General features: G+C 39.1%; 1 protein-coding gene across 1 annotated transcript; it reads left to right on the forward strand.

Annotated features, from left to right (window-relative positions):
• Positions 1–338: 338 nt before the first annotated feature.
• nsmce4a (NSE4 homolog A, SMC5-SMC6 complex component) lies at positions 339–18,050 on the forward strand. Its single transcript, XM_059947803.1, has 11 exons — positions 339–593; positions 2,052–2,132; positions 2,498–2,628; positions 5,367–5,512; positions 5,674–5,773; positions 9,194–9,284; positions 9,935–10,029; positions 13,118–13,166; positions 13,257–13,342; positions 13,553–13,635; positions 17,886–18,050. Exons 1-10 carry the CDS (start codon positions 374–376, stop codon positions 13,613–13,615), a joined length of 1,062 nt encoding a protein of 353 aa, XP_059803786.1. The 5' UTR covers positions 339–373; the 3' UTR covers positions 13,616–13,635; positions 17,886–18,050.
• Positions 18,051–19,339: the final 1,289 nt, after the last annotated feature.

Below are 19,339 nucleotides of genomic sequence, written 5' to 3' on the forward strand. Positions count from 1 at the left end.
CAAATAAAGTTTATGTACAACATTTGAACAACTTGTGTCATTATATCGAAACGTTTACTCACTCTCTCTTCATATTTTAAATAAGCCTTAAATCGCTCAATATTTCTCTCATAATGAACTAGTTTTACAACAACTGTCAGGCAGTAGCTGTGGATGAGAACATTTGAATCCAATCTCAGAAAGGACCGGAAAACTGATCTAATTGATTATTTAAGACGTTGAGGTGTTAACCTTCCTCATTCCAAGGCATCTGCAGCTAATGAAAGGGCAAAGGGAAGAAGACAGGCGTCGTGCAGCAACTTCCGGTGCACGTCAATGACATCAGCGCGTACTGTTGACATGTGACGTAAGCCGAACGGAGGAGCCCGCGCCGATGTCGGAGAGAAATCGGTCCCGCTCGCAGTCGGTGAGCACCTCCAACGGCACCGGAGGGCAGCCGCGCGGCAGGAGAAACTCGGTCGTCTCCGACTCGACCATGACGGAGGACGAGGACCTCGGCGAAGGCGGCATCCCGTACGGGGCCCGGGACGATGATCCGAACCGCCGGAGGATGCTGAGGCACCAGTACCGGGAGCTCATCAACAGTGTTCAGCGTGAGTGGCGGCTCTCCCTCAGTACACTCTTGAAAAGCCTCTCTTTGCTCTCGGCCGGTGGTTCATTGCCACTGAGATGAAAATACCCACTTTTCACCCTGGCACAGCCGTCGGGAATTATAAACAAAAGCCAGAATAACTTGTGCTACCTTTGTGCAGAAAATAACTCAAGAAATCGTAGTAAAACCAGTCCGAAATAATATACAGACTTATGCAAATGCTCAGACATCATCTGTGGAAGGTGAAACTAGAATACACGATTTGTTCTGCTCTCCAGAAATCGATTTACTGACAGAGAGGGATTCTGAACATGGGCGCCATGTAATGGTACTTACAGGCTATATTTCTAAGAACAACTGCTGGAAGTAGAATCAGGCTTATGATCAAGTATAATGAAAGTATAAAAAAAAGAACAATGGGGTAGCTCTGGATTGTACAGAAATATGATGGTGGAAGGGAGGAAGTTGAATGTGGATGTATTGGCTTCTCTACCTCCTCCTTGAGAGTAGTTGTGGGATAGGGGCATGTCTCAAATGGCAAAGGTCACTGGTGATGGATATGATTGACTACCACTGTTTGATAACTTAATGATAGGGAAAATTGTGCTCATTATGGAGCTGTGAAAAGATGCTAATATTTTAGATGGAACCCTTTCTAAGAACTGCGCTGAATTCTTCTGGTATTTTGTGTTTTGTTTTCTGATTTCCAACATCTTCAGTTTTCTGAATTTTTTTTTCATTTGTCGCTTGAATATCTGCTTATCCTAGTCCTTATTAACTATATTGTCCATTGGACATCCAGACCACATCTTCCTCACCCATTTCCTCTGTTTTCTGTAGGTACGATTCTCTCTGTGACTTACTGATTTGTTCATCCCTACCAAACTACCCATCCCATTCCTCCCTGTGCTGGGCACTTTCTCCTGCAATAATAAGGGGTGCCATTGGCTCACCTGTTGCATTCGGTGTTCTTGATGTACCCTCTTCAACATTGGCAAGACCAACCATAAAATAGACAGCCATTTTTGTGCAGGGGTTCCCAAACTTTTTTATGCCATGGACCAATATCATTAAGCCAGGTTGGGAACCCCTGATTTAATGGAACACCAATGTTTTGTCCTCAGTGGCCATACTGATCTGCAGTTTGCATGCCATTTCAAATTGTATTCTGATTTTCACACAGAACTGTCACTCTTAGGTGAGACCATTTATAAGTCCTGATGCACCATCTGAACTGTTACACTATCAATGCTGCTTGATCTGCTGCGTTTCTCCAGTACTTTGTTTTTTTTGTTGCAGACCTTGAAGTCTCATCCAGTGACATAAGATTTTATTATTGAATATTGAGCCATGACCTCATCGCCTCTTATTTATGTAACCTTCTCGATAAGTGTCATAATCACAAATGTAACTCAGTTTTTTCCTGAAGTGCTTTATTTCTCTTCATTCAATGTTTCAGAGAATCGGGAGGACATGATCAGACCCAACAGTAATAAATTAACAGAAGCATTGGAGGAAGCTAATAAATTGTTTTCCAATGGTGAGAGCTATTTAACTTGACATTTATTGGAATGAAATAGTTCAGGAACAGTAAAAGCCTTAAGTTTTATTTTAATTCAAGTCAACTCAAAGAATCAAAGTACATTTATAATCAAAGTATAGCTACAGTAGCACTTGTTAAGTTTTTGCTGTTATTACAGTAGTTAAAACGTTTAACTAAAAGTGGTTAGGTGATTTTAGCATTTGTTGATACATTTTCTACCTTTGAATTCTCTTGATAGTCATTTGACATTTTCTTTTACTCCCTTAATGACATGGTGACATTGTTCAGTAGATGGATTGTATTGAAAGATTCAAAACTACTTAAGAAAACTGAAATAATGCCTCACTGTGCACCTTTTTCAGTACGTCAGACCAGCGAGGCAGCCCTGGATGCTCAGTTTCTTGTACTTGCTACAAATCTGGGACAAGAGAAAGCTAATCAGCTGCACACAGACATGATGGTATTTGATCCATCAGTCTTTGCAGAGGAACTGGTAAGAATATTTCATTTCTTTTAAAATGTTGAAAGCACAAGGAATGATGCTGTGAAGTGGTTATATCCAAGTTATCAGATTGAAAAATCTGAAGTTTTCAAATTTATTCCAAGTTTAGAAGATGGAATTGTCTTCAGGTCTGCTTCATTTAATTTTGTGCAAGGCTGTGGAACAGCTTGCTTGGTAACTGTGCTTTGCAATTGCAGATTTCTGGTGTAATCGCTATACTGATAACCAAGAGAGCCATCCACTGAAGGTCTTTGCTATCAGATTGGTTCTGTAGAAGGTGCTCTGTGAAACAACATAAGGGATAAAGCTGCTGCTCCTTGAGTGCTGACCCTGGCAGCTGCATCCTTAGTGGAATAACCACTGGAGTCAAAGTCCTGTCTTTGCATCAGGTAGCTCCATTGTGTTGTCTGGCAGGGTATTTTCTCTTGTGTTCTCCAGTGCTACCGCTGCACTAGGTGTGATCAGAACACTTTTAGAATCTCAGATTAGGGCACCTGAGAGGTGCCATGATTCTTCAGCAGCAGCAGCAGAGTTGTATTTCACTGCAATTGATAAGCTCATGACACAACTCTTGATCTAGCACAGTTATTGAGCTGGGTGGGGAAGACTGACAGAGCCCTGCATGTAAGTGCAGAAGAACAGATTAAGCATTTTCAGCCAAAGTGTTGAGTTAATTACCCATCAAGGACTTCTAAGATCCGTGTTATTGCAGAAATTGGTCTTCAGCAAGATCTAGCCAAAATCAAAGACAAAGGCACTGGACAACATCCCAAGATGAGCAGTCTTTAGTGAATCATTAAAGGCCTTCTATTGTAAGGTCAGCAGTTCAAAGTACATTTATTACCAAAGTACATAAATGTCACAGTATACAACCCTGAGATTCATTTTCTTGCGGGCATACACAGAAAATCCAAGAACCGTAATATAATCAATGAAAGACTGCACCCAACAGGATGGCAAAACAACAAATGTGCAAAAGAGGAAAATAAATAAGCAATAAATATCGAGGACTTTTCATCTCATGTTCTTGAAAGTGAGTCCAAAAGTTGTGGGAACAATTCAGAGATGAGCATGTGAAATTGAATGAAGTTATCTCACTGGCTCAAGGGCCTGATGGTTGAGGAGTTAATAACCTGGTAGTATGAGATATGAAAGTATTATGTTTACATAGTTTGAATGTCATCCTAATGGCCTCAGCAAAGGAAGTAGTACATGCATGACTTAACAAATTTTTTGGCATTGGTTGATATATGGCAAATAATACTATTCCCACATGCCATGTATTAAGATCTTCAATGAGAAACAGGGGTTCCCAACTTAGCATCCACAGACCCCCTCAGTTAATGGTAGGGGTCCATAGAATAATAAAGGTTGGGAACCGTGAATGAAAAATGGGATCTAACTAACTTTAACATATTGCTTTAATTCTGTGGAGTTGCACACCAGCAGAAAAAAAAGATAGCAGGTTCCCAGAAATGGGAGGGTTCCTGGTCATATTGACCTGAAACTTAACTAGACTAGCTAGGTAAAACAATGTTCCCACAAGAACAAGTTAGAGACTAAATATCCTGCCGTGAGAGATTTGTTTTCCAATTCCTTAAAGCCTTTCTGTCTTTTACTAGGCACAAATCAGAAGTGTAAAAAGAATAGTTTTCTTCCTGGACAGCTGTATCTTCAACACTCAAGCTTAGTGCCATCCAGCACACAGCAGCAGGCTTGACTCATCTATCACCATAAACATTCACTAGCAACATCCACCTGGTTACACCTATCCCCTTCAAGCTAGTCCTCCTTCCCCTACCTCCAGCTTGTTATTCTGGCATCTTACTCCCTTCCTTTCCAGTCCTGATGAAGGGTCTCAGCCTGAAACATCAATTTTTTATCCATTCCCATAGATGCCGCCTGACCTGCTAGGTTCCTTCAACATTTTGTGTGTTTTGCTCTGGATTTCCAGCATTTGCAGAATCTCTTGTGTTTAAGTATTCACTAGCACTGCTCAAGCATACTATGATTGCAGGGTATACCACCTACAATGTCAAAAGTGGATACTTTTCTAAGCTACTCCAGCAGAACTTCCAAAAATTGCTATCTATTGCACGAACAATGGCGACCTGCAGCCATGTGGAAATGCAATTGCTTTTTGATTCCCTCTAAGTCTATGGCATCCTAATTAGTGAATTAGATTACTGTTCCTTCATTGTATTTGGATGTACATCCCAGAACTCCCTTTCCTGTAAGACTTTGACCAAAATGAACCCAACAGTTGATGATATGGTTCTCTGCTAATTTCTCAAGCCTTTGTCACTAAATGCATGCCTTTGCAACAAACCTCTTGAGCCATGAATTGATACATTTTGAAAAGGATTCCAGCAGGCAAGATAGTGATTGTTCTGAAGGTATTGCTTTATAATTAGATCTCCTTGACATTTACTTCATAAAAGATAGAATATACAGTTATGCCACAGGAGTATTTTGGTAAGAATATATCAATACATTGTTTAAATTGTAAAGAGATGTCAGCTGAGTTGTCATATCTGTCTAGATTATTATCTGTGGGGATGCACATGTTTTAGATTTTGTTTCCTAGATAGCATTTCTCCTAAGTATGAAATAAAAGTTTGTGTATAAATCTTAATCTGCCAAATTTTATGAGTTTATCATTGTCAAAAATGATTTTGTTAGTTTGTTGCTTTCCTTATTTATGTTGCTTTCTAATTATTTCTGTGCAGTTAACATTCATGGGTTTGAGACGGCTGGAAACTGAAGGGAGTGATGATGATGATGAATCTGCAGGGTGGCTTCCAAAGGATGCCTGGACTAGACTAGGAAATGAAGCTGTAAAGTATTTTAAAAGAGCTCCAGCCTTTCATTATATGTAAGTTAAATATTTTTCCCATTTATATATCACAATAGATTTTCTTTCAGTACCATACTTCGCTATTTCATTAACTGTAAAGTGCTTTGAGAAATTGAGATGGTGTAAGTAATATTAGTTTTTTTTATTACAAAGTTTACCATGTTATGGTTATGGTGCAGGCTGGGATCTTACAAAAGTGAACCTCCAGTTCCACGACAGAAAATAGAGAGACAGAAGAAAGTTCCAACAAAGGAAGAACGCAGAATAATGCCAACACAGGTTTGTTTGATAGCAACTAAGAATTGTGTATTTCATTATTTCAAGCACAAGTTTGTCTGCTTCTGCACCAAACTAACTTCTACAGCTCTTGCAGTGCACTGCATGCAAAGCTAGGCAAGAAGTTAAACACCTTCTCAAAAATCATCTGAAGCAGAAGCTTTCTTCAGGATTTTTAATGAGAAAACTTTGAAATTGCAGAAAGTTAAGTAAAACATGTATTAGATTCAGTATAGAATCGTCAGAATCTGAATTAGCCTGTGCAGAAAGTGATGTAAGAAAGCTTACCAACAGCAAGTGATGCTTGTACAAAACAAACAGCGCCTCTTGAGACAGAACATAACTTGAATTTCCTGTTGATGTGCACAGAATTGCAGAGTGTTTTGTGGTGTAATCAGATTTATATACAGTGATTATCTGTTGTCTGGATTTTGAGATAACATGATGGTATTCATTTAGCTAATGTTTCCAAACTTCCTGTCATTTTCCTCAAAATAAACTAAAAATTAACTTGTATAGAAACTTAAAGCTACACACACAAAATGCTGGAACAACTTAGCAGGTCAGGTAGCATCTATGGAAATGAATAAGCAGTTGATGCTTCAGATCGACACCCTTCTTCAGAACTGTAGAGGAAGAAAGAAGTCCCAGAATAAAAAAAAAATTGGGGAGGAGGGGAAGGAGGATAGCTAGATGTTGATGGGTGAAGCCAGGTGAGTAGGAAAGATAAAGGGCTGGAAAGGAAGGAATCTGATAGGAAAGGAGAGTGGATCAGAGGCAACAGGGAAGGAAGAGGGGACCCAGGGGTTGGTAATAGATAATTGCAAAGAGATGAAATCAGAGTGCGGAATAGAAGAAGAGGAGAGGCGTGGCAATTTTTTTTACTTGAGAGAGAAATCGATATTCATGCCATCAGGTTAGAGAAGGAATATAAGGTGTTGCTCCTCCACCATGAAGGTGACCTTATCTTGGCATAAGAGGTGGCGATGGATGGACATCGGAGCAGGAATGGGAATCGGAATTAAAATGTTTGGCCACCAGGAAGTCCTGCTTGTGGCATATGGAGTGGAGGTGCTCAACAAAGCATTTCCCCATTTTACTTTGAGTCTCACCAATCCCACATGGGGATCACCAGACTCAATAGACAACTCTAGCAGATTCACAGGTGAAATGGTGCTTCATCTGGAAGGACTGTCGGGGCCTGAATGGGTGTGAAGGAGGGGATGAATGGGCAGGTGTAGCACTTAAGCGATTTTCAAGGATAAGTGCTATGAGGGTGAATGGACAAGGGAATCACGGAGGGCGTGTTCCCTGCGGAAGGCAGAGTGGGGGGTTAGGTAGAGATATATTTAGTGGTAGGATCCCTTTGGAGACAGTGGAAGATGAGGAGGCTGATGGGATGGTAGATGAGGACAAGAGGAATTCTTAAGGTGGTGGGAGGATGGGGTGAGTACAGATGTTTAGGAAATGGAGGAGATGTGAGTGAGGGCAGCATCACTGGTGGAGGAGGGGGATATTTCTGATGTCACAGAATGGAAAGCCGCACCCTGGGAACGGATGCGGCCGAGCCAAAGGAACTGAAAAAACAGGAATAGCATTTTTACAGGAGGCAGGGTGGGAAACTATGGTCAAGATAACTGGGAATTGATAGGTTTATAAAAGATGTCAGTTGACAGTTTGTCTCCAGAGATGGAGATCGAAAAAGGGAAGGCAGATGTCAGAAAGGAACCAAGTGAATTTCAGTGCAGGCTGGAAGTTTGAGGCAAAGATGATGAAATTGATGAGCTCAACCTGGGTGCATGAAGCAGTATCAATGCATTTGTCAGTGTAGCAGAGGAAGAATTTGGGAACATTACCAGCGAGGCTTGGAATGTGGACTGCTGTATGTAACCAACAAAGTGGCAGGCATAGTTGGGGCCCTGCAGATGCCCATGGCTACTCCTTGAGTCTAGAGCAGTGGTTCTAAACCTTTTCTATGCCCCACACCCCTAGGAAACGTTTGATTAATGTTCGCACCCCCTACAAAAGTAATATCACATTTGAAGATGAAGAAGTCTAATTTCTAATTTTTGAACCACGTACAATACTGCAGGTGAACAAATTGAACTTAAAAATAAATAATAAGCTTTTAACTCAGTGCATAAAATGCAAATATAAATTGAAAAATTAGATTCTAATTTATTCAGAAACAATTGTAAACAGTAAATTGATGAGACTCCTCAACTCTGGGGTGTAACTTCCAGGTAACACTGATGAGACTCCTCAACTCTGAGGTGTAACTTCCCAGGTAACACTGATGAGAATCTTCAGCGCTGACTCGGGCAGCGGGAGACTGGAGTGTGCTTGGGACAAACGTTACTACCACTTCTCAAGGCACACTGGCAGCTGGCTGAGTGATGACTCGTGACTTGTCACTCAAGCACACAAGGCACTCTTTGTTGCACCCCCTGAAATTCCATCTCGGGGGGTGTGGGCACCCCAGTTTGGGAACCCCTGGTCTAGAGGATGAGTTGTTGAGAGCAAGGATCAGTTCTACCAAATGGTGGAGGGTGGTGATGGAAGGGGACCAGTTGGTTCTGTTATCAAGAAAGATTTGGAGAGCTTGATGGACTTCTTGTTGGGGGATAGAAGTGTATAGGGATTGGACATGGTGAATTGAAGTGGTCAGGGCCAGAGGATTGAAAGTTACTGAGGAGACAGAGAGCATGACAAGTGTCAAGATGTAGGTGGGAAGGTACTTAACCAAGGGGGATAGAATGGAGTCGAGGTATGAGGACACAAGTTCAGTGGGGCAGGAGAGGCAGAAGCAATAGGCTTACCCAGACAGTCAGGTTTGTGGATCTTGAGTAGGAGATAGAAGCAAGTAGTGCAGGGAAGGGTTCTATGAGTTTGTGGCAGTGAATGGGAGTTCTCCAGAGTTGATGAGGTCAGTGATTATGTTGGAGACAGTTTTCTGATGATCCGGTGTGGGCTCCTCTTCAAAGGGCAGGTATGGGGAGGTGTTTGAGAGTTGCCGCCTAGCAAGGTAGAAGTTGGTCTGCATAGGAACTTACCTAGGTAATGGTAATGCATTATGTAAGGAGTACATAGTCCATGATTTTGAGATTTCAGCATGAAAATTAATTAGGAGCTCCTGATTTTTGGTGTGCAGTTTCTCTTGTAATGCATGAAAATTAATTAAGTTTAACTCTGGATGCAAAAAGAAATAGCCAAAAAGAAAACAGAAATTTAACAATGCCTATCAAATAAAAGTAGGTGAGTGTAGTGCTATTTATGACAAAAATAAATAACTGAATTAAAATGAGAAGTAAAACTCTAGTTCTGTGGTTTGGATGACTGCTTTTAATTAGCCTTATTTAGGTTACAAATAATCAGTTAGTTTTGAGCAACGTTGTTCTGTAAATTGCTATTTTGTTTGTGAAGTTGAAGAAAATGGACGAATCTCACCAAGAGGCAACTGAAAAGGAAGTGGAGAGAATATTGGGATTATTGCAAGAGTACTTCAAATCTGACCGTAAGTATGGTACATACAGCATGCTAGCTGTTACAATTATGAACATGATCTCTCCAACTGAAAATCCAGTGTACTGAAATAATCTATTTTACGATGTGCCATCTATTACAGTAAATTTATTTCTGATAATTGTATGGATCTGTTTGAGCACTATACCATCACTAAAACAACAATTGTGAATCAACATTGCAACAAACCACTGAATTATAAGAACTTTAAGAAATGCCTGGTCTTACCTATTTTTATAAGGAAAACCTGAGGCTAAAGTCATCATTATGTTGTTTTCAGCCTCTCGAGTTTTAAATATATTCTGACTTGATACTTGTGCATCGTATGTTTCTCGTGCTTTGCTTTTATTTCTAAGTTATCAGCATGGTCTATTGGTTAGTATTCTCAAGTTTCGAGTCTAAAAGTTTAAGATTTGAATTTAAAAATGTTTAAGTTTAAGGTTAGGTTGACACAACAACGATATTAGAGCAAATGTTTACTAATGAAGCTGCCTTTCTGTTAAACTAAGGCCCTGTCTAGTAACTGTAACAAATCCAATGGCAATATTTGGAAGAAAAGCAGAACATTTTCCTTGATAAATGTTTACTTTTGAGATTTGTAATTTTGATAATGTCATTGAAAATATTGATTTGTCTTTTCAGCTGAAACACCAATCAATTTTTTTGACTTTGTAATTGATCCACATTCTTATGCACGTACTGTGGAGAATATATTCCATGTCTCCTTCATTGTCAGAGTAAGTGTTGCGTTAAGTAATTGGTTTAAAGGGCAGCTGTTGGCATTAGCATATATTTCAACAAGGATATATATGGAAGAGCATTGTCTTTTCATCTTTTTTTAAAACTTTTTTATTGTTTTCAAATAATTACAGAAAGAAAAAAAAAGATGTTAAAAAAAATATATATACCCTTTCCCCCTCCCCCCTAACATCCCTATAGAAAAAAAGAAAGAGTGCCTGGATATCAGAAGATCTCCACATGCTCCATGGAGTTCATAATAACTTTAGTATATATATTTATTTCTTTCCCCAAATAACCAATTATTTTATCTTCGGAGCACCTATATATTTAATCCTGTCTTTTGTAAATAAGGGCACCAAATTTCCAAAAATGTTTCATATTTATCTCTTAAATTATAAGTAATTTTTCCAAGTGGAATACAGCTGTAAATTTCATTCTTCCAACGATCTATACTTAAGTATGCATCTGATTTCCAAATAACTGCAATAGCCTTTTTGGCTACTGCCAGTGCAATTTTTATAAATTCTTTCTGATATTTATTCAATTTGGGTTTTGATTTTATCCCTTCAATGTCACATAATAAAAATAATATTGGATTATGTGAAAGTTGTGATCCAATAATTTGTTCCAATAAAACTCTTAAATTTGTCCAAAAAGGTTAAATCTTAGAACAAGACCAAGTAAAATGTAAAAAAGTACCGATTTCTTGTTTACATCGGAAACACTGATCGGATAAATTTGGGTTTAATTTATTTATTTTTTGTGGTGTAATATATAATAGATGTAAAAAATTATATTGCACTAATCTTAACCAGACATTTATTGTATTTGTCATACTGTCAAGACATAGTCTTGACCAATTTGTTTCTTCAATTTTAATATTCAAGTCATTTTCCCATTTTTGTCTTGACTTATGGGCTCCTTGTTTAATTGCCTGTTTTTGAATCAAGCTATACATACAAGAAATAAATTTTTTAGTCTTTCCTTTTTGAATTAAAGTTTCTATTTCATTAGACTTCGGCAATAACATTGTTTGACCTAATTTTTCTCTTAAATAAGCCCTTAATTGGAAGTAACAAAAAAGAGTGTTTGATACTTTATATTTATTCTTTAATTAATCAAATGACATTAATATACCTCCTTCAAAACAATCTCCTATATATCTAATCCCTTTTTGAAACCAATTATATAAAAGTGTCCTTTCATCTTGAGCAGCTGCTGGTATCAATATACATTTTTACAAGGATGTATAAACTTTTCACTGTGCTTCAGTGTCTTGCATGTTGGTCATTTGAGGGCTGTTATCATTGGATCGAGATTAACTTCCAATAAATTTACTCTGGCATTTTCAAATTATATCAATTTTGCCTCCAATGGGAAGCCCTTCTATAATTCTAGTGCAGAAGTCAGTTAATAGGATCACTACTGTGTTCCTATTCAGGATCACTTAATTCAGGGAATTGTCCAATTTTTTTTTGTGTGATCTTAATTTTAAAAAAAGGATGTTTTTGAATGCTGTATTTTATCAGGAACATTTTTTGGAAAAATTATTTTTAAAAAAAACTTTTTTCTCTGCATGAAAATCCTTCAAATGGCCTGCAAACAGGACACTCAATATGTGACTTTTGGGTATTTACCCCTCTTCCATTCTTGTCTAAACTAAAAATGCTGTTGGGGCAACATGGGTAGATATGATGGTGAAGGAAGCATCAGACAAGGTGTTGAATATAAGAGGTGGGACATTATGTACCTGGAATGTTGTGTGTAGTTCTGGTCACCGTATGATAAGAAATATGTGATGTAAGCCAGAGAAGATGCAGAAAAGATTCCCCAATCATTATAAGGACTGGAGGGCTTGAGTTAGGAGAGGAGATATGTTGGCTGGGACTGTTTTCCTTAGAGTGAAGGGGATTAGGGGTAACCTTATAAAGGGGGAATAATGTAGCTGGTATTTTTTTTCCCAGATTGAACTTAAAATTAGAGAGCAGAGGTTTCAAGTAAGAGTGGAGCAAGTTAAAGGGGATCAGAGGGGCATATTTTTCCATACAGAAGGTAGTGGTGATATGGAACAAGCTACCAAAGGAAGTGGAATGGGGGGACAGATATAATTCTGTTTAAAAGATAATTGGATTTGGATAGTAAAGATTTAGATGTACTGTATATGGGTCAAATGTGTGCAAATGGGACTAGCTCACGAAGGCACATTGGTTGGCCTGGGTGAGTTGGGTTATACAACTGTGGCTGTAGACTTTTGTCTGACTTCTGGTCTTACAAATGTCTTCTAACTTCACAGCCTGCCATTTTAGTAAAGGAAAAGACAGCTTTTATATATCTATATATTTTCTGAATGGCTTGGACATATTCCTAAGATGATATCAGAGAAGAGATTGAGCAGACAGGCCCTGTACTCTCTTGAGATTAGAAGAATAAGAGATTATCTCCGTAAAATATTAGTTATTGCAAGGCTAGATGTAGAGTTGTTGCCTTCCCTGATTGGGGTGTCCAGAAACTCACCAGAGGTGAGTATTGGCAACTGTACAATAATTCTCTATGGAGATCAGTTGCAGAATACATTCACAATGGATTTTGGGGGATTTAATGGATTATAGGGAAAGTGTAAGAAAGTGGTAATGAAATTGTGTTGAATGTTGGAGGAGCCAAAGAGCCTCTTCCTGCTTCTAATGCATTCATGCGATTCCTGTCGGTGGTCTTTGGAAGAGGTTGGTAATTTACATATGTCTCTCCCTAAATAAAATCATGTGCTCCTGTATGACTGAAAAGCCAAAGTTTCTTGTCTAGGACTGGTGACATGCCTAACTTTTTTAAAGAAAAAAAATGTCTGGAAAAGGTTACCACTCTGCTTTTTTGGTGGGACTTCTGGTTGATTTTAAATCTCACTTCCAGCCTCTCTCATCTGTAGTTTAGTGGTCTTTATATAACTATTAGATCTGATCTGAATACCCATTACAGTTGCAATTTTTCTGTAAAGCGCTCTTCCAAAGCTTGTGTCACCTTCATGATTGAAACTGGATTTGACTAAATTTTTAACTACTGTTTAAAGACATTGCTTGTTTTTTTTTAAAGGATGGTTTCGCTGCCATTGGGCTTGATCAAGACAAATTACCAATTATTGGTAAGTTGCTGTATTATGGTAAATAGGAAAAAAAATGAAAATGTATTGGTATATTCCCAAGAAAATTCTTATTTTTGTTTTATTTTTAAGAACCAGTAAATGAAGGTATGGATAATGACAGGCCACAACAACAAAGACAACAGATGGTTATTTCGTTGAGCCAACAAGATTGGAGGGTAGGTATAGTATTAAAAACTAACAAACTTATGTTCTTGATGAAATTCAGGATTGTCTTCTATTTCTTCATTTGGTTTAGGTGCTGGTTTCATCAAAGTTAGATTAATATACACTCCTAATATTAGTTTTATGTAGAGCATAGATCATACTCACTGTGTGTTAAAGAATCTTAATTAAATTATATCTTAAGTACATTTTTTGTGTTACAGGAAATAATTGATACATTTGAAATAGCAGATGCCATGATACCACCAGCCACCCAAGGAGATTGATGAATCTTGATGTATTTGATGTATGTAGCCTTTTGAAATCTTCACATTTTAAAAATGTGTACTTCAGTCTATCTGCAAAAGTTTATCATCTTTGTGAATATTAAATTGCATGGACCAGTTCCTCGGTATGATGGACTGTATCCTGGAAATATTTGAGTACAAGGCAAACAATAAATATCCTATTTTTGCATATATATTTAATATACAATGAATATACAAAAATTACACTGTTATGGTTGCATATCCATCGTATATTGCATATTGGTCGTAGGGGCACTGTACAGATGAGCGCTGTACCAGTTGCCTCCATCTCTCACGGTTGTGGTTGAGTGCGGCAAAGCTCTCTCTGGTCCACTCTGCAATGTTGTTTGCCTATTTCTTCCTCTGTCTGCCCCTTTCTCTTTTCCCCTGCACCACTCACTGAAGAGTGGCCTTTGAGAGTCCACTTGATCTTGTTATGTGGCCATACCATGTTATTTTCCTCCTCTTTACCGTGGACAGTAGATCTTGGTAGTGTCTCGTGCTGGGTGATGGTTCTTTGTACAGGCAGTCCCAGGGTTATGTACGAGTTCAGTTCCTGAGTCCGTCTTTTAATCGGATTTGTACATAAGTCGGAACAAGTACATCCGGTATTATTTAGGGTCAGTTAATCAAACGTTTGACTTAGAATATAGTATATATTTTACCTTTCTATGCCTATAAAACACTTAAGAAACGTGTGTATTCCAATAATTAAACCACTGCGTTGCTTAGTAATAATTGTAGCTTTCATCAGGGCAGGGCATTTCACATGCTCTGTTATTCTCACTTTATCTGTTATCCTTTAAAATTGTTCTGATCGTTGACTAACTGTAGCTTAACGCTTTTCCGGTGACTGATGGCGTTTCACCTCTTTCCAATCGCTTTATTATTTCCACTTTATTTTCGATTGCGATTGCTCCCGTCAATGGAACAGAAACACTGCAGGCGGCAGGTCCCGAGCTGCACTGGCTCCTGAGGTCCGCTGGGTCCTAAGGACCACTATACTGAATTCCCGGGTCCTAAACTCCACCACACTGAGACAGGCTAAATGGGACAAGTGTGGGCTGTGCTGGGTTTGGGTATTTGATCCTCCACAATATTCCGCTTGGGAATTTAAACTGGCGGTGGCCTTTTTTTTTTAATGAGATCGAGTTGCGAGCTCGACATCAACCAGGCACGGATGGTACAGGAGTCACAGGATCAACATCAACTCGGCACCGGAGCGGTCTTTCACTAGATCGAACTCGGGGAAACTCTATTCTTGAGCCCGGCGCTAATCTCACTGCGCCACCAGCCAGCCGGAACTGGGGGGGGGGGTGGGGGGGGGGAGTGTGGGGTCAGGGTGAATCTTACTAAGAAAATTTAAAGCCAAATACAAAGTTAAACACTCAAATACAGTGTCAACGGCAACAACTTAAAATGGCGGACGGCGTTCTTCTTCCTCGGTAAGTACGAGTTGTCCATAAGTCAGATGTTCGTAACTCGGGGACTTCATTGTTTGAGACATGGCCTGTATAGGAGATGTTGAGCCTTCTGAAGCATCTCATTTCTGCTGCCTGGATCTACTTTTGCAGTTCTGCTGTCACGATTCACATGCACATAAGAAGATGGAGAGCACAAATGCATGCGGGATTTTCAACTTCGATCTGAAAGCGACGTTATTGTCTCTCCAGATTGGTTTTAGTTTGGCAAGCGCTGCTTTTGTTTGGGTGTCAACCTCCGAGTACACTGTATTAGTCTAATTTTATCAAATTAAGTACAAAAGCACAATTTCAACTTTAGTCAGTAAGAATGTTAAGAATATTCATAAACAGAATTTGATTGAGGTTCAAGGAAGTATAGGGCAGCATGGTAGCATAGTAACTAGTGTAATGCGTTACAGCGCCAGTGATTGGAAGATTGAGTTTCAGATCTCACTGCTGTCTAAATAGTTTGTACATTTGCACCATGACCATTAGAGTTTTCTCCCTGTGCTCCTACCACATTCAAAATGCATACATTCTAGGGTTTGTAAGCTGTGGCATGCTATCTTGGTACCAAAAGCATGGGGACACTTGCAGGCTGCCCCCAACACATCTTTAGATTATGTTAGTAGTTGGCACAAATGATGTTTTTCACTCTGTTTCGACATATGTGTAACAAATTCAGCTGATCTCTTAAGATAATTAAAACCTTCATTAATGAGCGACTTGAAAGACAAAAGAGATTGCAAGCTGATTTGGGGAGGTCATCTCAGAGTTTAAGGCTTGAGCACTGAAGGTTCAGTTTCCAGTGAGGTAATAATTAAAAATAGGAATTGTCCATAATTGCACAAAGTGGTAGGTGCGTGGAATGCACTACCAGGTGAGGTAGTGCAAGAAAATACAATAGCAATGTTTGAGACATTTGGACAGTTGCACAGAGAGGCAGAAAATAGAGGATGTCAACTATGTGCAGGCAGATGGATTTATTTTAATTTGGCATCATGGTGAGTGCAGACATAGTGGGCCAAAGGCCTTTTTCTGTGCTGTATTGTTATACGAACATGGAAGAAAGAAGATATCTTCAGAATAGTCAAACTGAAGGCAATTAGGGAGCAAAGCAGCAGAAAACTTTCTTTTTTAGGGGGAGAGTGTCCTCTGTTTTAAATCTGAGGTAGTTAATTACAACTAGTAAGAGTCAATGCAGCTTGTTAAGTAAATGAGTTTTTGTTGAAAGGGATTTATAAGGATTGGGCACGAAGTGTAGATTTGGTTGTGGAGTGAAGAACCAGGGGAGACTGGTGAGGAGTTTGTTGGAATTGTCAGGTCTGGATGTGGCTCCAAACATTTAGGCTGCAAATGAGCTACACAGGGACAGCAATATTAAAGAAGGGGCATAAAAGGATCATGTGTGGTACCATTAAACAACTAAGTTGCAAATGGTCTTGTTTAGCCTTAAGCAATTTCTATGGTTTCCTCGAGACAGTGAAGTGAGTGACCAGGAAGTGTAGTTTGCTGCAGGGACATAGACACTGGCAAGACTTTCAAATATTTCATCAGAGAAAATTTCCACACACCCAGAAGTGGATGAAACCTAATGATTTCAAGAAAGGAGGGTTGGGAGAGGTACTGTTGAAGTAAACGTGGCTCCTGTCATTTTGCTATTTGCAGAAAATGATGTCAAGAAAAATGAACAATTTAAATAGGTTTTGCTGCAAAGGAGCATAAATTCAATGATCCTGACTAGTTGCATTGGACACAAACTGAGCCTGGTGGTGTTTTGTAGCCTAGCCAGAGATCTGTTGGTGAATAACCAAGCAGATTATTCCTCTGTCACAATCCATCTACATTTCTGAAACCTAAAGAAGTGGAGAAAACTGCTGTAATAGAGTGAGTGTCCGGATTAGTGATTTTTATTTGGAACTGGAGTGTCAAAGGTTTGCATTGGTGTTTGGTTGAGTAGATTAGCAGTATGTAAATGGATGCTAAAGTTAAGTTGCAAGTGAATTGGGGGAGTTCAGACAAGAAAAAATAATGTTAGAAGGGCACGTCTGTGGGGAAATGTACTGTAAGAGAACAATTGAAGAAAATGACTGAACATTAAATTTAATGAAAGTAGCAAGACTACAGGGTGACTATACCAATGGACGAGCAATGAAAACAAGTGGGGATTTGTAAGGTTAAAGGAGGATTGGAAGGCAGTGGATTCTAGGAAGAGAATGTGTTTGGGTATGAGTAGCCACTTGGAATGTAAGCAGAGTATCATCAAGAACCTTCTCACAGTAGGTGATTAGGCAAAAGAGAATGAGAAATTTATGAGTTGAAGGGCTGAAACAAATTAAGCACCAAGAAGAGTAAAGTGCCAAAGGAATAGGGAAATAGCCAAAACTGTCTTGATGTCAGAAACCACATTATCATCAAAGCTGTCTTAGAGCAGGGGTTCCCAATGTGGGGTCCACAGACCCCTCAGTTAATGGTAGGGGTTCATGGCATAAAAAGGTTGCAAAATCCTGATGGTGGCAGGTATAGCCCAAAGGTGAAGCCTTGTACAGGGAGTCTGTGCTGTCATTCTTCTGAGCATGTATCTGCATGGTAAGATTTCTTGTGCTCTATTTAAAATATGACATTTATATTTTGTCTCTGTTCTTTGTTTACATTTATTAAAACACATCCTGCAAGCTTGCAGGCTCCAGCAGAAGTTTTCAAGCTCTATTTTGATATCAAGACTATTTAGTTTTTTAAGTGCCATTTGCTTTTCTTTAGGTAACTCTAACCTTTAATTTTTGCAGGTGCCTTATACCCCACAGCTAATAGAAGATGGGAGTTCTGCATAAATGAAGATTATTTTGTATAATTGTAATTTGAGATTTATACAATAATGTGATAAAATTCCTTGTATTTTTATTTTTCATGTTTTCAGTTTTTACATTTTCAGAAATAAATGGTTAATTTATTCTAATTCTTCATGTAAAATTTTATTGCTTGGCAACACTATTCTGATTGGTGAATCCCCAATTTAGGTACTTGGAGCCTCCATTGATCAGATGCTGGGTTTTCTGCAATAAACATTGGCACCTGAATTCAGAAAGACTTTCCAACATCTATAATTACAGAAAACAGGATGATAGAATTTAGTGCACCAAACTCTGAAGAGGCAAGGGGAAGCATTAATGTTTTAGGGTGAGACTGGCAACAGGCTGAGAGGGAAGAGGAATAATTGCCATTGTATACAGCAGTACAAGGCGAGGTGATGGGTGGAATGAGATGGGGAAAGGATGATGGGCTGATGGAACTAAGTAGGGGAGCAGAAAGGAAAAGTGAACAAAAAAGAACTAGGTAGGCAGTTCAGTGTGTGGGTTACCTGAAATTGAAAAAGTCAGTGTTTATGCCATTTGCTTCAAAGCTTCCCAAGTGGAGTGTGGGATGTTATTCTATTTTGTTTGGCCTCTAGCAAAAGGGAAGATTAAGGATGGATGGCTCAGTGTGGGATGAGAAGCCAAGTTAAAATGATGTGCAACTGGAAGTTCAAGATGGCTGTCACAGAGCAGGATGATTTTGTGATCCCTGGTAGCTGACAGGAATGGGGGGAAATGTTGATTGTAGTAGTGGATACGATGGAAGATGAAGAACTGTGGACTGGTTTAAGTTCGAAGTAGCCAAAGAGGAAGATGAGGGTGGGAGGGAAAAGGGAACAAGGATACTGACGTGGTGGTGATGGCAAAATGCTAGATATGGAAGGGGATACAAAGAGAGAGAGATTAATCCCATCATAGTAAGGAGGTAGAACTTCAAAGTGGGTGTGCAAAAATTTTGTGGTGCAGCAGTAGTTCTTTGGTAACTGGAATATTCTCCACTCCTGGGAGTTTAGTTTCGATAAGATATAAAAATTTCAATTTTATCCTAGATGAAGCAACCCCCTATTAAACATTTTCTCCACCGTTCTGAACATTAATTTTCTATTGCTGTTGTAGCACCAGAGAGGCACTGAAGCCAGTGGATACAGAAATGTTTTATTTACCAAAGTGAGACACTATCGGATGAAGAGGCCTGTTTGACACAATATTACATGACATTTTATATGTTAAAGATCAAAGGACAATTCTAGTCAAAATGCATCTACAATACTTCCTCTTCTGTTCTGCAGCCAGTTAAATGTCACATTCTTCTTTCACTTGAGTAGTTACTATTAAAATTGAGGTTTGTGATCTAGAAAGTTGCTCCATTCAGCAATCACTGCCCTGCT

Source organism: Hypanus sabinus, chromosome 22, assembly GCF_030144855.1.
Source record: "Hypanus sabinus isolate sHypSab1 chromosome 22, sHypSab1.hap1, whole genome shotgun sequence".
NCBI classification, from domain to species: domain Eukaryota; kingdom Metazoa; phylum Chordata; class Chondrichthyes; order Myliobatiformes; family Dasyatidae; genus Hypanus; species Hypanus sabinus.

Bases quoted from the DNA above. Each gene is read 5' to 3' on its own strand.
- nsmce4a (XM_059947803.1), top strand. From the start codon at position 374: ATGTCGGAGAGAAATCGGTCCCGCTCGCAGTCGGTGAGCACCTCCAAC. The intron at 2,629-5,366 runs GTAAGAATATTT...ATTTCTGTGCAG, and splicing joins CAGTCTTTGCAGAGGAACTG to TTAACATTCATGGGTTTGAG. The intron at 5,513-5,673 runs GTAAGTTAAATA...GTTATGGTGCAG, and splicing joins GCTCCAGCCTTTCATTATAT to GCTGGGATCTTACAAAAGTG.